Genomic DNA, 20927 nt, shown 5'->3' on the forward strand with positions numbered 1-20927 from the left:
TGTCCTCCATCTTTCAGCTTCATGCTTGTTTGTCTCTATGACCATTAAATTAAAGTGTTATTTATTTGACTGAGGAGGGCAAGAATTTGTCACTGCACTAAAAAGAGCACCTACAATCACTCTGTGATGTCTTTGCTGAGTCTTTTTTTATTCCGCTGGATCCTCCCCACTCATGCTGACACCAGGGTGAAAATGTATTGTGCATTTCTCATTTTCTATCAAGTCCTTTTTTTTAAACTAGGAAATAAATTGCGGAGCTCTGTGTAAAGAGAACTTATTAATTCAGCTGTTGCTTAATTGCATCTGGGGTTTAAGCAAAACCTCTTGTTCAATTTGCTTGTACAATTCCCTGCAAAGCCCTCAGCCTGATCCTAATTTACAAACCAAGCAGTTTTTTCTTTCTTTAAAGACACTGGATTTATGTTGGGATTAATAGAAAATGAAAGAGGTAGCTTTGACTCTATTTCCCTGTCTTATACTTAGAGAGCATCTTTGTGCTATCTAAACTTTATAAAGTACCAGTCAGAAGTTTAAATTCACTCTTAATAGCCATAAATACAATATTAATTTGAGTATTTTCATAATTTCTTTTGAATGTACGTGGGCAGCTGCTAAATTAAGTCAAAAAAAAAATCACCCAGTTGTTGCTGATACTAATTAAACACTGTGTGATAATTTGGTCATTAAAAAAGTCACATATCAATGTGTTTTGATATGTTTACATCAAAAACTATGTAAATATATCAGGCTAAAACCAGTGCACCTGCAGGCCAGAACGGTGTCTTTACACATTGTTATTAAATAAGTACATTGATTTATTTTTATAATAAACTTTACCTTAGCCTTACTTTAAACTCGACCCTTGACATAATCGGCCCTCTTAAAACACACACACATAAACACACACACTTTCACCTGGAGGATGTTTGATGTGACATAACAGGTTTTATTAATTACATTGTATCACAACAGACTGGTCCACCTTCAGTAAAAAGGTCAAATGATCATCAGCATCATCATCATCATCATCATCATCACCATCATCATCACCGTCATGACTAAATACTATATTATTATTTCCATCACTCAACTATAATCTGTTCAGCTTCTCTCTGGTGTGTATGCGATCATGCGCGTGTGTGGGGGTGTGCGTGCGTGTGTGTTTGTGTGGGAGGGAGCACTAATTACCCATTTGCAAAAACAAATACAAGTAGTTTGAATTTGCAGTCTCTAAGCAGAATTGACGTCAGTTTCAGCAAAACCTTTTAAATGCAGAAGAAAACCATAGAACAGGAAAAAGAAAAAAGTAACTATCTTTAAATCACAGGTTAGATCGTCCCCTTTCTCTCCAAAAATATCTAAAATAAAAAGCTGTTTTTATGCATTACATTCTTCTAGGTACTCCAGAGCATCCAAGCACAAAAGTAATCTGAGAGATGACCTTTGTGATATTTCAGCTCGATTAAATCAAAGTCTGATGTCACGGTTGTGTGAGAAAGAGAGTGGGGTGTGGGAGCATTAAATGTGATGTGGATCATAACATTTCTAAAGTTGTGAAGTACATGTATTGTGTTTGAAATGCACCCACCCCGAGTCACAGAGTCTGGCCAAAAACACATTGAAGTAAGGCAACGGGACAGGAAAGATTTCTCTAGGTACTGTCGTTGATATGCTAGTGTGAGACCCAGGCTTTGATAAATCGAGGCATAAAGAAGGCTAATTTGAGTTTTTTTTTTTTTTTTAAAAATTTAAAAAAAAAAGAGAGAACGACTGATTCTATTAATCATAGCTGCCATAAAAACAACCATATTTCCATGAGATGGTTTGCAGTTATTTATCATGAAATCGGCATACAGCAACAATAAATCAATTCCTGCTTCCTGTGTTGAGTCTTATGACATTTGAGCTTGGATTTAGTCTGAATGCTGCAAACCAGCCAGCTTTTTACACACACACACACGCACGCACGCATACACACATGCACGCATACACACATGCACGCATACACACATGCACGCATACACACTCAACGAAACTGAATAATCAAAAGCCGACCAGCTTCCCTGGGGCCACCGAATGTGTTTTTTTTTTGTCTTGGCTGAGTCTCACCTACCCACCTAGCATCCCCTTGATTCAAACATGAAAGAGTAAAACAGTTCAGTCTAAATACCGGCACAGTCTGGGACACACCAGTTAACAATGCTTATTTCTTCCAGCAGCTTATTCACATTTTTTTTGTACATAAATTCTTGTTCATTCCTCTTGCTGTTATTTTACAAAAAAATAAATAAATAAAAGAAAGGAAAAGGACAAAAGTAGCACTTCTAAGGACCGGAGGTTAAGACTATCACATACAGTATAGGCAGCATAGAAGAGGAAAAATTGGTTGAATAATCTATCATACAGTAGGTCACTTGATAAAGAGAGAGAGAGCGTAGAGAAGTCTGTGATTGTCAGTCCCTTCTGTCTGAGGTTTCCATTCACACAGCAGATGTTGTTTTTACTTTTACAGTTTTTTTTTTCTGATCAGAGGCATTGATGCAAAGACTGCCGATCTGTGCAGACCAATCTCCTCCATCTCTCGCTGTCAAAACATCACCCCTGTCCAACGTCACGCAGTTCATTATTTTTTTTAAAAAAAGGGGGAGAAACAAACACAGCAGGTAAGTGCAGAAACAGTGCTGGGAGCTGGGGAGCTGCTTCAGTGTACGCTACTTGACATCAGAAGTGTCCGTACGCACTGTATTTATTTTTCACAGTTTTTTCCAGCTTACACACCCTGCCCTCTGTTATTGCACAGAGATATTGTGTGTCAGTTTTTTTTGTTTTGAGTGTGGTTGGTGTGCTTCAGCAGGGACGGATTTTTTTTATTATTTTTTTAACCCTGTTAGCATGCGCTGTCAATGATGCAGCCATTAACCCTTGCAGTTATTCTGACAGGTGAGAATAATTTTGGCAAAATGTCAAACTCAATCGACATACGTGACAGGGTGGTGAGATATCCATCCCTGCTGCAGTGAACTGTGTCCACAAGGACAAGCTCGGTTGTTACCAAGAAGGAACGGGATGTAAAAATACCCACACACTCCGGATTATCTTACACGTTTGTGTAAACATAATCCTTAAATTCAAATTCAGTTTGCAGTTGCAAAAAAAAAAGGCAACCCTAAAAATAGAAAGAAATGTACAAAAAGGTTTACAAGTTTATAAATTAGATAGCAGGAAATCAAATCCACAAACATCGATACCATCAAGTGCTGCAGTTAAATAGCAAAGACCCATTACTCCAAATGAAATCTCTACATCAAATCAAAGATGACCGTAAGTGAAATCGCATCGGTAATGACTTTTAAATATGCCTGTAAAGAGTAAAATATGCACAAGTAAAAATGCACAAGTAAAAATGCAAAAGCAAACGTTACATGTGTTTTCTTGCATGCTTGTGAGCTATATTTACAGTATGTCTGTAAGCCGGAGCAGAGCTGCAGGTGAAGTGAAGTGGTTCTGTTATCACAGGATGCGCGATAGATGGTTAAAGATTATTCTCAGAGTTTGTTGGTGCATATGTATGAGGTGCCAGGCAGCAGGGTTTCTGCAACAGTGAGGTTATGCCAAGACCTTTCTGTAGTCTTTTCAAGTCCATTATGATTTAAAATTAAGATGTGTGTATATGAAAAACATACTTTAGTGTATAAACAAGTTAAATCTAACCTTGTCAACATAAATTTGTATTTTACTTTAGTGCCTTTGAACTTGCTAATAAACCTCAAATACCTTCCTACAGTGTATCGTAACCTTCATAAAAATTATTTCAAAGCTTCAGATATCAAACCAATTTTTATACAGCCGAGCGCGGACGCTTCAATAAAAAAGTAACTACAGTTCTGTTTCTGGCCTAACGACTTCTTGGCAAACAGCAACAAATTAGTTCATCGTTGATAAAACAAAAACAATCTCTTTAATTCATACCAGTCCAGTTTTTGATCACACCTCAGCACTGAGAGAACATTAGTAAAGCTTTTAAATGTCGATGTGCCTGACGCTTGTTTGTCGTTTCACTGGATCTCAACACAGCTGATCCAAACGTACTGATGCACTAGTAAAGGAGGCGGGTGTGTCTGGTACTTTCCTAGATTGGTTCAGATGTTACTCACCAGACTGTGACGACTTTGTTTCATTTGGTAATTATAAATTATAGGCCACTTTTCTTCATCTACACGCACTTCCTGGTTCAGATTGTAAATGAATCAAACATTGTTTTTACCACGATGACACACAGCTTTGTGTCTCACCATATCACCACATTTCATCATGAGCTTAAAGTCAGTGTGTCCATAATTTAATGAGTGGAAGTCAGAATTGTATCTATATTAATGCTAATCAGTAAACTGGCTGTTGGTCCCAAAAATAAAAGATTAGTGGTCAGCAATTTACTAGAGTATTGGCTAAAGATCATAGATGACTCAGATCTAGATTTTAACAAACTGGGAGATTTTAATTGTCACTACTGGTCTCTGTTAAAAAGTTGGTCAGCATAAGCTCATTAAAAATGAGGCAACAGTTCTGACCAACAGAGGAAAACTACATCACACAAGATCACAAATCACTGCACTGGTTCCCAGTTTGTAAAAGAATAGATTTTAAAATCTTGTTATTGGTCTCAAAAGTATGGAAATATTTGGGCCTAGATAATTTCTGAGTTGCTATTCAAGGTTCATAATTTATAACCTTGACTGTAAACAGTCATTTTATTATGCCTTAGGTATTTATTGGTTTATTTTTTTTATTTTCTTCTTTCTTTTCTCTTTATGCAATTATTTTGCTTTGTAGTTCTTTCTTAAATACCAAGTATGTAACTGGTGGAAAACAAACAAACAAAAAAAAATCAGTTGCATTTAATTACCTAAATATAAAATTATAAGCCCAAAGGTAAATTTCACAAGCATCAAACTTCTTCAGGTTTGGGAGGAAGGCTGAATGTCTGAGGACAAATTCCTTGCCATAGGGCTTATTGCTGTCCTGCATTATAGGGTTTGAAGTTTTATTATGGCATGATAACACAGTCTAGACAACCAATCACAGTGCAAAGACATTACACATTTCCAAATGATAAAAGAAGTTGATGAAAGTCAAAAAGAATGTTTAGTTTAAGGCCTATGGAAAATCTGACCTCATTGAATAAATTTGAGTACTAATACGTTTAAAACTTTTGAACTTTTTAAGACCCTGCGGAAACCCTGGCCTGCATTTAAATGTGTGGTTGCGTGTCTGTGGTGACGGCAGCTGCAGGAATGTGAAGGGAGCGTAAAGTTGAAGTTGTGGCTCACAGAACATCTGCTGGCCGTAGTAATGATGGATGTTCACACTTCTTTTTTTTTTTTCCCAGAGGAGATTCTCACCTCTCTCCCTCCTTCATCCTGCCAAGTCTGTCTCCAGTCCCTTTCTTTTTACTTCCCTGCTTCCCCTCTGTAGTCTGCTCAATTGCTTTCCAGGACGCATTAATACAACTGCCCGTATCCCTACGCGTCGCCGCTCCTAAATCCGGCGAGCCTAACTGTTTTCTTCTCCTTCACCTTTCCATCCCTCCATCCCTTCTTCTCGGCCATAAAACAATAAGTCTTGAATGTCTGTGAGGAGACTGTGCTAATGGAGCCCATTAGCCGTAATGAAATATACATTACACCATTACAGGGGACGGGGCCCGGCTAAAGCACTGCACCGCTCAAATAATAAAACATGTACAATTCAATTTCCTTCTCGGCCCGTTTTGAGTGTCTTTCAGTGAGCGGGGTGGGGGTGTGGGGGGGACGCAGGGATGACGGGATGAGGTGTACGATAGATGTGTGTGGGCGTGCTCTCGTGTGCATCCCCTCTTACGCAGATGCGGTTTTCAAGAATGTCTGAGTGCTGAGAGCTTTGAAGATTTAATAGGGGTTGACCAGATGAACCACACCTTCTACAGTGCAGTCACCCACACATTTGACCATGGTCTGACCACTCGATACCCAAACTCCCTCAGCAGCCTTTACGCTCCCCAGCCCTCCACCCACCAACCCCCGATTTCCCCCAACACTGTGATTTTGCGATTGTCGGACAGCTGCGGACAAATGAATCAATTGACCTCCGACACAAACGCTTGACATCACAAGTGGAGCATCTGTCGCTTCGAAGGTTCGGGGTGGAGTAGTTATCGTATTACTCTGCTCTGTATGACTTTGCATCTCAGGCCTGAGGAAAGTAAAATGCAACAGATAAAAATTGTAAAATGCAAACCCATGTACGTGATTACCTCAGCATGGTGTCTGAAATCTCTTTTCACCACAGTAGTCGGTGGCAGCTGTGTTGTCACCAATTGTTTTGTGCATCAGCAATATCGACCAACCAGAAATGATCTCCTCAACGCACCTTTTAATTTCATCTGACAGGCAGGGAAGGAGATTGTGTTTACTTTTCTTTCCCTTTCTGGCCATTGTTGTGTCACGCTCAATTTCCCACATGCATACTGATGTCTAGATCGTTGCGCTTGTAGTCCTGCTGGTTGACTGCTGACTGTAATCCTCATTTTAGAGAGGGAGACGGAAAAAAAAGACAGACAGGGGCGAAAGAGGATAACACAGTGTCTTAACGGCACGGCATCTCGCAGAGCCGTTTCTCCGGAAGTGTCCCATCAGTCTCCTATTTACAAGCAAAATGGTCGGAGCTTCCAGAAATTCCTCCTCCTTCTCTCGCTGCTCCGCCTTGAGTTTCCCAGATGTTCAAACACGACCTGTTGTCTTACAGGCAGCAAAGGGATAAGTTAGTTAATTTCAAGTCTTATTCATCTGTTTGTTTGTTTATTTTATCAGTGAGTTTAAAGCATCTGAGAAGAAGTGAGAAGCTTGAAAGTTAAATCACTCCTGATAAAAGTCTCCTTGGTGAAGAAGCAGAACGAATCGGATTGCACACAGGTGAAGAAGTTGGCCGGTGGGAAAGAGGTGATGAAGGGAGGAGTTGAAGGGATATTTTTTGATTGCCATAAAGTGAGCTTCACATCCTGTACAGTTACACATTCTGCATACGCATACACACCTACACACACACACACCTGCATGAGCATCAAACACTTCAGTTGGAAGTGTCCCAATGCCCACTTTGACTCACATACACATGCATGCAAACTTTAAATGCACATATACATTTAAATATATCCCCACACACAGCTTGCACACACACTGCGTTTCCTCCTCCTCTTGTTCAGCCCAGTATATCCAGATAAACAGGTGAGGCCTTGGCCAGGTTAAGGAGCAGACCATGGATTTCTTTAATGTTGAGTCTCATGTGTGGTTCTCTTTGCCAGCAGCCCAGCATCAGGTCATACACCTCTTTGGGGCAGGTTCTGGGACGCTGCAACACCCGACCTTGAGTTATGCACTCGATCACCTGCGGAGGAGGAACAAAAGAAGATCCAGAAACAGAGACGTTACCTTCAGCACAAGTTGGGTTGTTCAATTTTAGTATTTAAAGTTTATGCCTATACCAACTTAAGTTCTCGTTCCCTTTTTGACAGCTTTTAAGATCTAAATATAAAACAATCTTCCAGCCTGTAAATATTTTCCCAAACCTATCCAGACCTGTGAAAGGTTTGAATTAAAGGTTCAACTCTCTGAACACAGAAAACATCTCTTCCACTCTGAAGACAAACCTCACCAATTTCCATCTGTGCAAAGTTCACTGAACAAGATAACTAAAGTTGTCACCTTGTCACAGGCGCATATAGTAGAAAAATGTTATACTGAATACATAATTCACTAAACTCTTAGCATAATGCAGAGGAGTAGCCATCAAAATGCAAACATGACGCTATTTCACAAAAGCAAAGTCTGCGTCTCAAACATACATTTGCATTAGCTTCATTGGCACCTAATTTACTGCTTCAGCAATAATTACTAAAATACATACCAGAGAGTTAAGTTGAATACATTAATTGATTTCTGTAGCCAAGAGAAGACTAAAGTTCTCCTCAGCACAGAAACTTATTTTTTTGTTTGCCATTTATAAATGATCTGCATTTTTGATATTCTATGAAATAACTAAGCTTGTTTTTATTTCCTGCAGCATTAAATGCGCTCTGTTCTTCTCATGCAGTGAATGTCACTTAATGGCTTTCATTAGACCACCAGAATCAGCTGTGTCTCGCAAATTGCTAGATATAAAAGATCTAATCTGTTTGAAAGTTATCATTTTGGTGAGCAATCAGCCACTGAGTCCTCCCTCGTTCTGTGATTGGGATCAGATTAGATGAGGAGAAAAGTATTTGATACGTAATTGAGGAGCAGAACTCTATCTGATATGTAAAAGATATCTGAGTGTCAGACTGAGGTCAGAGGTGTCGACCTTTAAAACTGCAGAGAGTTTCTGGTTCATCACAGTACAAGGAGACTGCAGTCTGGGCTGACGGTTAATTCTTGGATGTAAGTGGAGTTGAGACCATTGTCTTAACGTTAGGTTATAATTTAGGTGAAGGCTGAAAAGTTCCAACACATATTTTTATTAAATCAAGTTTTAATCAAGTGGGATTCTCATTTTTGTTTTTAGTTCACCTGTAACAGTTCAGCTAGCTGCGTCTTACCCCAAAGTCTCAGTTTTACTACCTTGAGACATAAAAATGTTGCTCTGAGCTGAAGAAAGAAAGAACAATCCCTTTACAATCTTTCATAAAGTAAAAAAAAAATAAAATAAATAAAAAAACAAGAAACCAAAAGAATGATGACAGCTGATTTAGTCAGCTGCAATCAATAAAAATCTGAAAATCCAGATTTGCAGTAAAAGGTCCATATTTTGCTGAGATATGCTAACAAAATGGCATGGTCATGTGTTATACGGGAAATCACTTCAGGTGCTCTTATGATTCTGACATACTGGTAAAAATCTAGATTATGTTTCCTCCAACATAGCAAGACTTAATCTGATGTTTGTGGTGCAGAAATTTGTGAGAAAACATTAGGGATCCTCTTGATAAGCTTATCAGTAGCATTTTGGCATTGCTAGAGAGATATCGTAAAAAACATAGCGAGTAACAGGAGTGCAGATACATTACGACTTCACACTGAAATAAAACCTTCTTAATGTTTCATGGAGGAATCCTAAGGTGGGAGATTAATCTTACAAGGCCGCATTTATGGATAAGTTATGCAAACCAAAGTTGTATGGAAAATGTCTTAATATTTACAAGTATTTTCCACTTAAACAATTTTACCTGTGTAATCAGAGATCGTGGACTACACAGTAGAGTTTAGATTTGTTTGGGTCAAGCCAAAATTATAAGCCTATGTTCAGGTAGGGTTGAGCTCAGGCTTCGGTGGCGCATTTTTAAGATTGCAATAAATACAGCACAGAGAAAATTTAACGAGAATGCACAATATAATGTGCAGAAGTTAATTAGACTAACATCAAGCACACATCACAGAAAATTACTATTTAAAACTATCACATCAAACTGATGTGCTTAAAAAGTAAATAAATAAATAAAAGTTTAATTGAAACAATATGTCACATTTAATTTGAGTTTGTTAGTTGTGCTGATATAATTTAGTCTAAAAGCAGTATTACTTTTTATTTAATCCATACTTAAAAAACACAAAAAAATTCTTACGTCATTTGATTACTACATTTCTTTGCCAAAGATTGAGTATTAAATGAAAGAAACTTTAAAAAATAAACCATGCATGGACAACTTACAAGATGTTTTGATGCTTGTTTTAACTTGACTGCATTGTTTAGGATCGATTAGGAATGTAGGTGATTGATTTGTCTGTATGATTGACTTTGTTGAGATGTATGCGGTGAATTGGGGTTATATAGATAAACTAAATTGATTTTAATGTTCAGTTGGAATATGCAATAGATTATGGTCAATAGAGAGGAAAGAGCAGAGCAACAAAGGAAGGTAATTCTGTCTAAAAATGCTTTTCTTTAGGTGTCACATGCCATAGTGACAGTTTGAAGAACTTCAAAGTGATGTGGCTTACATTTGTAAAACATAAAAGGAGACACAGGCTCACATATTCATGAAATCATACCTATGAGACACTTCCCCACAAAACTAATAAAATATTTAGATGTACTTCTACAGAGGGGCTGTTTCATCACACCTTGTGGCTACAACATCTCGGTCGTCATCACTTATTAAGATTATAGCGCCCCGCAAGAGAAATGCACATATCTTTTATCTATACTGACATTGTGTGGAACGTTGTGTTATCTTTAAAGGTTTCATGTCGGAGCGCATTATATTCTCACTTTAGATATGTGTCTAAACATGTGTTTAGAACTTGATATGAAGGAGTCAAGCAGACAGAAGAATAAGTGTCTTTTTCTTACCTCATTATTGGAGAGCTGGTACCAAGGCTGCTTCCCGTAGGTGAAGATCTCCCAAAGGACGACTCCTAGACTCCAAACATCACTTTCTGTGGTGAACTTCCTGTACATGATGCTTTCAGGGGGCATCCAGCGGATTGGCAGCATGGTATGACCTCCGACCTTTAGAAAGCACAAACGCACACAAGGAAAACAAAGTCATTTGAAAACGCATTGAGTAGACGAGAATACGACTTACATAGCTAATTTAATCTTAAATGTGTAAGCCATTTATATAGCAGATTTTTTTTGTTTTCAAAGCAAAAAGCAATTTTAAAACACAAAGAGTCTTTGGAGTCACGTCTTTGAGACAGATGTCATGTGGATGAATGCGTATTGAACCGCAGTGCATGACTACCTATTGTTGTAAACAGACAAAAGATGATTTCCTTTGCAAAAAAGAGACATTTTTAAAGAAAATGTGTTGAATTGCTATGTGACTGTTTATTGGCAATATAGAACAGGATGGAGTGAGACTTGTATTCTCCAAAAACGAGAAAGAAAGTGGAGAAAGCAAGAGTGATTTGCAATAGCAAACAGGTGAAGAGAGTGGATCTCACCTCACTGCTGGTAATACATGTTAGCGTGGGTTTATGAAACAACCTGAAACTTGACTTACAAAAGGAAGAAGCCAAAGTTAATGGTTGAGGTCAAAATGCAAGTTAGCAGCCAGATCACAGTGGTGTTGGCGAAATTTTTCAGTCAAGTAAATATGTCGTTTCATGATGAGCGATGATTGTGTTTAATAAATAGATTAGCTGTCAGTCTCTCTCCAGTCTTTAATTAGCTGAACTAACAACTTGTTTTTTTTCTTTGCAGTGTCTGAGCTCAATAAATGACAGACTGTATCCATATTTCCAGTCACCACTTGTGTATCTTCAACTCAAACTGAGTTTCAGTTCGAACTTCAAATGTTGTTAGTGAGAAAACTACCAAGGACGGACATAACGAGTTTGAGTGGCGTGAAAGAGGGTGCTTTTAGAATAATACCAGTAATGAAAAGCTACATTACTTCAACACATTAAACCCTATAAAAAGGACAAACAGATTATATGTAGAAAAAAATCACTGAAAGGGCTGCAAGCTTGCTTCTATAGGAGTGGTAGTACCCATCTGCCTAAAAGTAATAATGCTGGTCAGAACTGGAGCAGGAATTACACTGTCTGAATGCTGCAAGGATTTTGTTTTTACGTTTTATCACAAATATAAAACACTAATGGCAAACGTAAAACTTGCTTCTATCAAATTTTAATACATCTTGAAAACTATTCTATTCTATTCTATTCTATTCTATTCTATTCTATTCTATTCTATTCTATTCTATGCCGTCATCCTAAAGCTTTTCACATGCATCACTGTCTTGGTATACTCTCAAATTCAGCACATTTTTAAAGCAGAGCTACAAACAGTTTACTGCTGCCCGAGGCATTTCAGTGACTTACATTTGATAGCTTGGTGAAACAGATTGCATCACTCCTGTGACTGTAGCAAGCCAAGCCAGCTGAGAACTCGCTGCTTTGTACGGCGTTTCTCCAAACAAAGGGAGCATTCACACTTCAGTGTATTTACCGGTAACCTCGTCAGGAGGGGACAGACATTTAGCCAGTAATTATAATTAGTGGGTAAATGTAAAACATTATTTGCCAATGATAAAATGTGGGAACCAGTATGGGGGAGACAGTAAACAGTCAGCAGCTATACACTGTAAATTGTTCCAGTAGACTTGCAGGCAGTTATTTAATTACATACTTTAAGTTGTACTCTGGAATAAGAAGATGCAGCGGTTGATGAGGAGCAGAAATGACGGGCTCTCTGTGAGACAGCCGGTCATTTTATTATGCTCTAATCTGAACTCTGCCGGTCGAGTCTGTAACGTTGTCAAATTCATTAGCTGTTTTTATTGTTCATTAAGACTGACAGTTCATTTCTACTGAGACTTCGCACACTGCTGTCAAAGGCTTGGGCTGGCTGAAGATCATCATTGTTTACTGCTCAGCTAAAGATAAAAGGTATGTCAATGGCTAAATTTTATGGACAAGCTCACATGTTTCTATTTAACAGTTGAAATCACTTCCTCCATCTCTACATAACCATTTGTGGATGTTTGTGTTGCTGTATGATGTAGAAAAGAAACTGAAAAAAAAATGTATTCAAACACAGTCCTTCCATCAGATAGGCAAATGTTTTACATCCCTTTTAGAGAACTAAATGCACTTTTCTTCTATCTGAATCCAAGTCATGTAACCAGCAAGAAGTCAAACATGTTTCAACGCCTGATGTTTTGACAGAGATACCCCAAAGCGCAACAAGCTATCTCGCGACACAAACACATTATTCGCTCTGCTGATTGTGATCTGCATGACTGAGAGTTAATCTGCCCTGAGTTTCAGCAGATTTAAGCAGGGCTGGATCACACAGGATTCATGTCGGCTTGTTCAACATGATTCAGAGGAAAAGGGCAAGAATAGTGAAAGAAACAGATGGGAAATAAGAACAAGATAGAGAGGTCTTAGATATTTTCAAATGGTTTAGCAGCTCAACTAAAGCTTCACCCCAAACTGCGGAACTAAAATGCAGCAGTCTTTTAAAAAAAGCTATCATCAAAGGTACATTGGGGTTGGCTTCGGTATAAAAACTGTTAATTTGTGGAAACAGAATGCACACAATCAACATTTTTAGCATAATCATTAAACATGTATGTAGGACTTTTAGTTCTGTCTTATTAATAATTCAGTCAAATGGACTTAAAAAAGATAAAACTAGATTTTTTTTTAATTATATGATTAATTTTTATCTGATATTACCCACATATTCATATTGATAAATAATGTATCCCATATTTAAACTTTCTGAGAGAGTATAAACATTTCTTTTGTTTAAAACAAGCATCGCTATTTATATATCACTGGTGTCACTGTTTAAAACACTTTAGATGGAAAGTTATAAGAAAAGTTTCCTCTGGTCCAAATAAAATCATGCTATGTGAGTTTCATCCAGAGGATAAGAGGATTCTGAGGAGCGTCCCTTTCTGTCAGGTCTGTGAATAATGTGCAAGCTGCTGTTTTGAATAGTCCATGTCTACTGGGATCAAAGTTGTGGAATTTAGTCTATTCATGTTTATTTATTTCCATATTTAGGGATCAAAGAACCATCTGGAAGTAGGGGTAAAGTATAATTTTTCAACAAGTCTAGAAAATGTGATAGCTAAATCACACAGGATTCAGTAAAGAGATTCCTCAGCAACGATTTATTATGACATCTTTTTTTTCCATAAACAACTAAGATGAGTTTAGTAAAGGCATTTTCAGTCTTTTTCCAACTTCTGCAAAGAAATTTCTGCAATTATACTGACTCAAATACTAATTGGCCAATAAAGCAGCAGTGACTAAATATGTTCGCTAAAGCTATATTTGAAATTCTTTTGTAGGAAAGCTAAGTACCTTTGACCTTTTTGCTCCCTCTCAGTGCTCTGTGCTAATGTTCTCCCTCACTAAACCTCTCCTCTTCTTTCAGTCTTTTCTCCAAACATGAATCTACCAACAGAACTGTGCTTCACTGCCCCTCGCAGATAGCACAATACATTTTCTGAAGTTTATGCTTGTTATTAATGGTCTGTCACTCTTCTATTTTAGTGAGTGGGTTATTTAATGCAGTCCTAAAATGTGTGCAGTCACATAGATAGCCATCAGGCTCAGTTTTACATGGGAGGAAACATATCTTCCGGCACCTTGGCAGTTTCTACACTTCATAACCCGGCCTGGCTCTTTCTGACGGCCATGCTTTACGTTCTCCTCCGTATTTGTTTGTTTATATAATAAATATCTTAGATTATTTGAGTGCTCTACATAAAGCATTTTCTTTCTTCAAATGTGAGCTGAATACATTTTCTGTGACTAAGATGGTCGTCCTACTCAATTTTTAATTACGACTAAAAGGATACATACTTGTAGTCCCTTTTCAGTTCACCCAGACTTTTGCAACATTAAAGTGAAAGCACTAATATTATTTTCACAGTTAACATGAAGTAAGAAAGAAGATCTTGCTTCAAATTCAACTTAAATTTAGAACTACGGACAACATAAAGGCATCTGAAGTTCTACACATTCTTCAGTTTTCTTCAGGTTTACAGCCAGTCCTATTCCAACTGGACAATAATCACAAACAAGCATCAAAACTGGTTAAAACACTAATGGTTAGCCATTAGTGTTTTTGTTTAATTTATCATGGCTGATGATTTCCTCTGATGGCTTGAAATAATACTGAACTGCTGAGCCACAGTTTTTTTCATGCTTGTTAGATGTGGTTCAGATATGTAGTCCAGACGGACCTGAAACGCCAAACCAATGATCAGAATTAAAGAAGCTTTGCATTTAAGAAGCAAAGGATCAATTGTCTCCCCAGGATATTCCTTGCATAGACAACGAAAAGAGAAGTGATGGACTGTCTTCTGTGAAACGGTAGAATTAAAAAAAGAAAACAACATTGAAGAAAGGGAAACCACAGATTAATAGTTTTTGTCCATTGGGAGACGACGACATCAAATATTAAGCAAACTGTGGTTGCGGCGATGCAGTCTTAAGACCAAGTGTTTGCAAGGACATCTCCCTGCACATGAGCTGCTTTGTTGTTGATCTCTGCCTCCTCCCCTCCTTTGCTTTCAGTTCCCTTCCTCGCTCTCACCTTCCTTCAGCCCACCTGCCATCCCCTCCAACACACTGTTTCATAAATATTCAGCAGCTCAGCCAGACCTTTGGCTAGAGTTCCAGGAAACCCCAAAAAAGGTAGAAAAAAACCAAATCAAGCATGTGATCTGGACTGCAACCTCCCTATGGCTACGGTACCCATGGTGACAGGGTGAAGTATTATGGGATGTGTTGTCATGGGGACCTGTGAAACTTACCCTACTCACTGTTGTACAGGAAATTGAATCTTTTTCATCGTATTTTTTGCCATGAAAAAAAACTATTATCTGCTGCACAGGTGGAAGGTGTCATTTTCAATTGCTACCATTTCTTTCTATTTTAAGACATTTACTTAAATAATGGGTGTCCAGTTCCAGTTCTCAAGTATCAATGACCTGTTCTCTTTGGTACAAATGCCAAAGAGGAGAAGATCTTAAAACCTCAAACCGTTGCTCTTCCACTCCACAAATTGCACTCCATTGTATTGGTTTATCATATATAAATTTGATAACATATTTTGAAGTTTGTGGTCAAAAGGGGATAGATAATGAAGTTGTTCAAGTGGTATAAATACTAACATTTTACAGAAAAGCAGAAGGGACAGGCCAATAAAGGGGGGCAGAAATGGATTTCTGGGTTGTTCCTTCTTTTAGAAATGTCAGTTGTTTCATTATCGGGTGAAAATGTCACATTTTTAAGATTTTAAGGATTTTTCTGCCTCTGAAATACGGCAACGCTTTACCTTTAAGACAAAACATCAAGCTTGAGGAAATTAGGAATTGTAATACTTATCAAAGGGGGAGCATTATGTAAAGTAATGTTATTCCCTCATTAAAAACATTCTTGGAGTGTTGCTTTGATCCTTTTATGCATGTCTGACAAATGCCTGAAGTCCACGTAGGAGCCATTTGGGGGTGCATAAACGGTTGGTGCCAATTTCCACAAATCTCCACCCTGGAGTTGAAGTTTCCAGCCGAGATTCTGTCCCACAGAGCACTGACCCTCCACAACTCCTCCACTGAGCTCCTTCAGACTAGCAGCAGCAACAATCAGCAAACCTCGTGAAACTGTGTGTTTTCTGAGCCTATCACACAAATTGCTTCTCAGTCCAACGCTCCTTAAATAGCATAATGAACGAACATTGCTGCGATGACATCCTGAAGGTCAAGTGTTGGGAAGAGCAGGAGCTTCTCAAAGAGACAAACAATTTCAAGGCGATAAATTGGGAAGACAAAGCTCTTTTAAGTCATAAAATAGCACTATGGCACTTTAGAGACACCCTGACTCTTTAGCATGAATGTTTGGGGTGAAGGGGGACATCCGTGTAAATGTGTTTTAATGTCCACTTTAAGGAAACTAAAACTGTAAGGTAAAGCACACCCATCATCAATGGCACATCGATTCACACTGAAACACTTAGACACTTTGAAATATGGCTGAAGGTTTGATACGAGGCAGTGCCCATCAGATTGGTTGTGTAACAGGGGAGTCGGTGACGTCACTGCACCCCCTTCATTTCATCGCCTCTGCTTCTATTTCCACACACATGCAATGCGTGCTGAGAGGTGGGGGGGCTGAGCTCCAATTCCTTTATGACTCATCTTTGCTCCCGTCTGACGCAAGAGCATGACTGGGTCCATACACACTACCTTCCCACACACACACACACACACACCCACACACACACACACACACACACACGCACACACACGCACACACACACACACACACACGCACACACACCCTTACACACACACACACACGCACTAATACACACCTCCATCTCTTCTAGGTGCCGAGATGCGGCCATCGTCCTGAAACTGCCGCTCTGCTGTGCTGTTGTTCTCCTCTGTATTTATTTTGTCGTTCTTTCTGTCTCTGACAGAGACCCTGTTGCGGTTTCTGCTTTGTTTTGTCTCCTGTACGATGCCTCTTCTAGGCTGCTGAGCCTCTACACTCTTCCTCCTCCAAATATGTTCCTTTATCGCTCTATTACTGCCTTTTCTCTCCTTTTTTGTATTTGCTAATCTGTTTACTCCCCTGTCTGACATCCCACTTTTTTCCTCCCTTTTTTCCCCTCCTGCTGTTTTCTGTCCCATCTCGTTCCTCCTTTCATCTTTTTACTGCTGTCTCTATCCCCCCTCTCCTTCTCTCTTCCTCTACTACTGCCTCAGCATACTAAGCAGAAGTTCTCTGATTACTTTTCTTCCTGAGAAACGATGAATTCAACTCCAGAGCTCACCGCTGCTACCTTCACCCGCTACCCGTTGCCATGGATACAGCCTCAGCACTTGGCATTATTGAGGAAGGGGTGAAAGGAAGAGGGAGGAGGAGGAGGTTGTTATGTGTTGTCACACAGAGACCGTACTGAAGAAGCCCACTCAGAGATTTTTTTTTTCCTGATGTGCTTAATTTTCTAAATGCAGAAATTAAAACAAAATAAATAAATAACACACCCAAACGGTCGGTCGCAATGCTCAACTAATTGTCCCTATTTTGACACTGCAGCTGTTCTTTGTGTTCATGAATCAATGACATATTACAAAGCATAATTTATCTCGCTAATATACAGCCCCGGTATATTAGCGAGATAAATATGCAGAGTTATTACTCTGGAACACAAAGCACACCGAGCGTTTCCTTTTCCTGGACTCTGTTCAACAAGAAGAAGAACAATACATCCATTGCATGTCATATAGATTATTATCTTTCAAAGTGTCACTGTTAATGTCATTATTTATTCCAAACAGAGATTTTTCTTGTCACCGAATGAGCACTCCTCCCTCTCCCGCCTCCTCGGAGTTATCTGTCACTGTCAGTCATGTCAGTATGTCACAGCGGATGGGGGAGAGGGTTGGAAAATGGACAGCCACTATCGATCAGTCAATACAGTTTATTAGGCCTTGGCCCTTTGGGAAAGTGACAGATAGCTGTACAGCAGGAGAAACCCCGCCCCACAGATTTACTCCTGACTCACTCATGTACCCCTGGGTTATCTTGACACTCAAAGTCAAGGCGGGGAATGACACAAATAAGGCAACGTTGGCAGATAAATGTGCGCTAACGCTGCTCTGTTTGTGTGCAGGCACATTTATTTTTGGCTCTGCTGTTTCTAGATATGCACTCATTACAATAAAACAAATGGATGCCCTTTGTGGGTGTTACACCCCGGTGATCTTCCTCTGTAGCATAAAAATGTTCTTTGTCCAACTGTGTGTGCATGACGACATTTCTATTTCCTTTTTTTCTTAGAATGTCTTCACATATATTAGAAAACTTGGTTACAAGCAAGAGATTTTCTTTCTCTGAAGCTCGCTTGGCTATATGTTCTGAAGCTTGTGGTCAAGAGTGAAGATGGTAATTGTTTTATATGTTATTCTTTCTCATAGTTGAGGTCTTCGGATTGATTAATGCAATGCAACATTAAGTAATTATTTAGTTGTAATGTTGACAAGAGAAATTGCAAAAAATTTAAAATAAATTACAGTAGGTAGTGGAAAAGTAACTTATCTGTTTAAAAATATAAGGTAAAATGTATCTGTATTGGAGCAAAGTGGCAGACAAAACGCTTACAGTAACAAAAGTTGACTTTTTAGTTCATGCCCATGCTCGGGTGAGGGGTGGCAGTGAAGTGTGAGGCGGAGTGGGGGGGATGCAGATGGAGACCCATGCAGCAGTAAACAGGGGAGGGGTCGGTTGAAAAAAGGACTAGAAAAGATATCGACACATACACCTACCCTGTAGTAGTCCGTGCTGTAAACATCTCTGGACATGCCAAAGTCTCCGATCTTTACCAGCAGGTTCTCACCCACCAGACAGTTCCTGCAAAAAAGAATAACCAGATAAATACAAACACTGATATGTTACAGAGGTGGGTTGGCCGTCAGAGGCTGAAGTCTTGTGTGTTTTGATGTTTTCCTGAATCAAATAGTTTCATTATCTCTCTTTACTGTCACCAAGTTTTAAGAAGTCTGCTGATGACTTATTCATTTGTTTTCAAGTGTTTTCAAGCAGAGGAAGATACAAAACATGCAGGACTTCAGCTCCTGATTGTGTCATAATCTCCCATATATTGTTTTTTTTACTGTACATGGGTTTCCTCAAAAGGTGGGTAAACTGTTAACATGTAATCATGCGAAAAGAAATTTACTCCACCAGTCAAACTGTGAACAGGCTTCAAACAGGCTGTTCACACCATTCAGTGTCGCTAAAGTCAATTATCCTGCAAAGATGAGGGAATTAAAATTCCTCCACAGAGATGAAAAACTGATGTAAGTTTGATGGAAAATTCTTGCTGCGTAGGGTAGAACAACCAGTTATTAGTTCTTGGGGGCAATTACCTTTTCACCGCGGCACAGACTGATTTGGTTAACTTTTTTCAAAATAAAATCAAAATGTATTTGTCATTTTGTATTTACTTGGGTTATTTTTTTTGTCTGATATTGAAATTTATCACGTTCAACAAAAAAGCGGAAATAGAACAAATCCGAAATAGGTGAAATGCTTTTTATGGCTCAGCATCTGAAGGGTTCATTCAGTTATGTCCTATTGTGATATCGAATGAATATATCAGACAGAAATCACATTACACAGATATTATGTACTGCACGCTGTGTCCTGTAATTTCTTTGGTGGTTGCTCTTTTCTAAAATATTTCAGCGTTTATTGGAAAATTGTAGTGATTGTTTCAGTCATGAAAACGACTATTTCGATGAGATCTTTTTGAACACTTATGTTTTCTTGTCTTTTCCAACTAAATATAGGAAAACACCACAATAAAGTAATTCATTTCTGAGTGTTTCCATTTTTTTTCAATATTGCCTGTTGATAAAAAAAAAAGAAAAAGGAAATAAGTCATTTCAGCAAATAATAACGTAGTAAGTGACATACCTGGTGGCCAAGTCGCGGTGCACAAAGTGCTGTGAAGCCAGGTAGACCATGCCAGATGCTATCTGTTGGGCAATATGGAGCATCTGAGACTGGGTCAGCTCCACGGGTCTGGTGGTCTGGCCTTCTGCCATCAGAACTGCATCTGGTCCGTGAGCCCTACGAGAGAACAGGTGACAAACGTTCAGATGTGCTTTGTACTTTAAGCCTCAAACAAAAGACACAGAGCAATATTCAGCTTCTCTCGAGGAGAGTTTTTAAATGACAAGCTGCTGCTGAACATTGTTTCCAATTGTCTGATTATGTCTGTCCACACTGGCAACACTCAGTGCAATCAGGAAGCGAGACGTGCCTGAGGAACTTGTTCAGGTCTCCGTGCTTCATGTACTCGAACACCATGATGAGAGGGTCGCTCTCCACACAAACGCCATAGAACGTGACAATGTGCTCATGCTGTAGGTTGGTCAGCAGCTCGGCCTCTCGGTGGAAATCCTTCCTGGCGTTTTCACTGGCCTCTTTCAGCGTCTGCAAATACGTAAACACATACACGCACATATGCACACATAAGTGGCGTTTTTAGCAGAGCAACAAATAAAGAAACTTTGCGCCTTTTGCTTTCTACACTGCTGGTGATTAGCAATTTTTCATTCTGGGCTTTCAACATATTATGTTGGTTCTTTTTTCTCAGTGGAGGCAAACAGAGTGCTCTCCCAAACAAACTGCGTTCCAGCTCAGAATACAAAGAGTTAAATTAATATTACATAGACAAAGACAAGGCAGGGAGGTAAAAAAGAGCCTATTTCTAAACTAATCTTAATCTCTTCAGTGAATCAGGAAATCTTTGAGGGAGGTTGAGTAACACAAGCATCTGTGACGGAGAAAGAAGAAATGAGAGAAATGTCAGTGTGTGAATAGGGCATGAAGAGTTGCAGGAAATGAAAGTGATACAGGCTCTGTATTAGT

The 20927-nt window shown here is 38.9% G+C and overlaps 1 protein-coding gene across 5 annotated transcripts in view; it reads right to left on the reverse strand.

Moving 5' to 3' along the window:
- Positions 1–925: 925 nt before the first annotated feature.
- The window catches only part of ntrk2a (neurotrophic tyrosine kinase, receptor, type 2a), a 99847-nt gene continuing 79845 nt past the window's right edge, over positions 926–20927 (reverse strand). For 3 of the 5 annotated variants that reach the window (XM_081610691.1, XM_081610689.1, XM_081610688.1), the window contains 5 exons: positions 20317–20489; positions 19968–20123; positions 18809–18899; positions 10360–10518; positions 926–7419 (listed from right to left, as the gene is read on the reverse strand). In XM_081610691.1, the coding sequence (XP_081466817.1) occupies positions 7234–7419; positions 10360–10518; positions 18809–18899; positions 19968–20123; positions 20317–20489 (765 nt within the window). In that variant the 3' untranslated portion in view covers positions 926–7233. The remainder of the gene's footprint in view (positions 7420–10359; positions 10519–18808; positions 18900–19967; positions 20124–20316; positions 20490–20927) is intronic. The other 2 variants (XM_081610692.1, XM_081610690.1) reach the window with 1 other exon arrangement.

The sequence above is a fragment of the Poecilia reticulata genome, chromosome 9 (genome assembly GCF_904066995.2).
Source record: "Poecilia reticulata chromosome 9, P_reticulata-male-v2, whole genome shotgun sequence".
Lineage (NCBI taxonomy): Eukaryota > Metazoa > Chordata > Actinopteri > Cyprinodontiformes > Poeciliidae > Poecilia > Poecilia reticulata.